The sequence below is a fragment of the Papilio polytes genome, unplaced genomic scaffold (assembly GCF_000836215.1).
Source record: "Papilio polytes unplaced genomic scaffold, Ppol_1.0 DF821400.1, whole genome shotgun sequence".
Classification (NCBI taxonomy): domain Eukaryota; kingdom Metazoa; phylum Arthropoda; class Insecta; order Lepidoptera; family Papilionidae; genus Papilio; species Papilio polytes.
In genome coordinates this window covers 1,164,595-1,166,680 of record NW_013527804.1, presented here as the reverse complement: position 1 = coordinate 1,166,680, position 2,086 = coordinate 1,164,595, and the positions used below count along the sequence as shown (strand labels likewise).

Here is a 2,086-nt window from a genome sequence, read left to right as displayed (position 1 = left end):
CCCATCCTTTCCTCTTAAGAAAAAAGGTGGAAAGGGAAAGGGACTAAAATTAGGCCTCCGGCACCACACTCATCAGACGAAACACGGAATTGCTTCCATTTCACACGTGTTTTCTGCGTGGTCGTGGTATTACACCGGGCGAGCCGACCCATTCCTGCGAAGATATTTAAGCGGGCTCTAACACTGTTATGCGGGAAAATTACGAAAAATACAAAGCCAATAGCAGTAAAAAAGCAAGGTTGCCATGGTTACTTAAATTCTCAGCCAGCAAGGCCTTTGTTGTCATTGAACCATTTGAATTTATTTGTAAATGAAAGTTTTACGAAATGTTAACGATGAAATAAAAAAAAAGATATGTTTAGAAAACAGAGTTGACACTTCACTTGAGACATTTTTCACATAATCCACTGTCACTCCATATGTCCTCAAAACCACATGGTAATGTAATTAATAATTCAAATGTTTATATTTTATTTTTTAAATTATCTTATAACGAAAGATGGAGCTTGTCATAATTCTAAAAAATGTATAAGAACATGGACATGAACTAAACTTGACAACTAATATAGTACCTTTAAAGAAGTTACCGGTGAAAAAATGTTGTTCCCTATGGCTATAGTTTGTCTAAATAATTTAGATTAGTTTGACAATTCATTTCAAATTTAGTAGGGATGGGTTGTGTGAAATCAGTCATGAATCTTATCGATTTTCGATTTTTATTCTTATAGAAGTTGGAATCGACAGATTTATAGTTATAACTTATGATATAAAAAAAAAACACTGTTTTCTCACATTAAAAATCACCATAACAAATAATGAGAGTAAATAAATGTCTATTACTACTACAGCCGTACGTAATCGAATTGGATTTCGCTATTATTTCTGTCATCGCTAAATTCTCTATATTATAATCAATACTAGAATTGTCCTATAAATTATAGTTGAGTTTGATAATTATTTAAACCGAATATCGATAGTTCAAAATTGTTCGCTGCGTGTTTCGTCACTACGATACCTGTCTATTAAGTATGACATTTGACCTTCATATAAATTGAATTCGGTACTTCATATGCGTCATTTATCAAACTAATCTAAATTATTTAGACACACTATAGTTTATATTTCTTTGAATAAAATATAGTGTTACGATATGCTGATGAAATAGCAAGGAAAAATCTAGTGGGAAATTGTAAAATTTTTGAAATAAGCATAAAAAAACTACAATTTAAGAAAGATAAAAGAGGAATTGTGACATTTACCTCAGCTTTATCGAGATGCGCGCGGCGACGGGCCAGCGTGCGCGCCATCTCGTGCATCATGCAGTGCAGCGTGCCGGCCGCGCGCCCAGACCCTGACGAGGAGGAGGAGCCCGAGTGCTCCGCGCCCCCCGGCGGCGACGAGTCTGCGGGGGCCGCTTGCTGGAATATACAGTTTTAACAGTGGTAGTGCCCGCTTTAACATCTTAGCACTGCAGGGCTCGCCCCCAACAATACCACGACCACACAAGACAGGCGTGAAGTGGAAGCAATTCCGCGTAGTCTGATGAGTGTGGTGCCAGAGGCCTAATTTTAGTCCCTTGCCCTTTTCAACCTTTTCTTTAGTAAGGAAAAGTGGATTTGATTGTGGAGATGCATAGGAAGGGGATATTTCCACTTCCTATGCGTCTCCTGCACCGTAAATCCACGTTCCCTTCCCATCTATTTCTTATAAGAAAAGGGACTAAAGTTGAGACTAAAGTCGTCTGCGTGAAATTAAAAAAATAATAAAAAATATAGCTTATGTTACTCACTGATAATGTTACTTTTCAATGGTGTAAGATTTTCTTAAATTGGAATTTCTTTTTGGAAGTTTTTGAATTATTTCAGTACAAAAAATACAAATCTTTTCACCTTATAATCTTACTTCTTACTAATATTATAAATCCGAAAGTTTGAATGGATGGATGGATATTTCTTAGGGTTTGTAGCTTAAATTACTGAACAAATCTCGATTAAATTTGGTACGGATATAGAGAATTATCTGGAAAATATTTTTTTTAATTCCACGCGAAAGGAATCGAGGGTAAAAGTTATAGACGGGCGAAATC

The 2,086-nt window shown here is 36.0% G+C and overlaps 1 protein-coding gene across 1 annotated transcript in view; it reads right to left on the bottom strand.

Moving 5' to 3' along the window:
* The window catches only part of LOC106108691 (protein enabled), an 18,349-nt gene that overhangs the window by 3,317 nt on the left and 12,946 nt on the right, over positions 1–2,086 (bottom strand). The window contains exon 6 of the mRNA XM_013289950.1: positions 1,260–1,418. Within this exon, the coding sequence (XP_013145404.1) occupies positions 1,260–1,418 (159 nt within the window). The remainder of the gene's footprint in view (positions 1–1,259; positions 1,419–2,086) is intronic.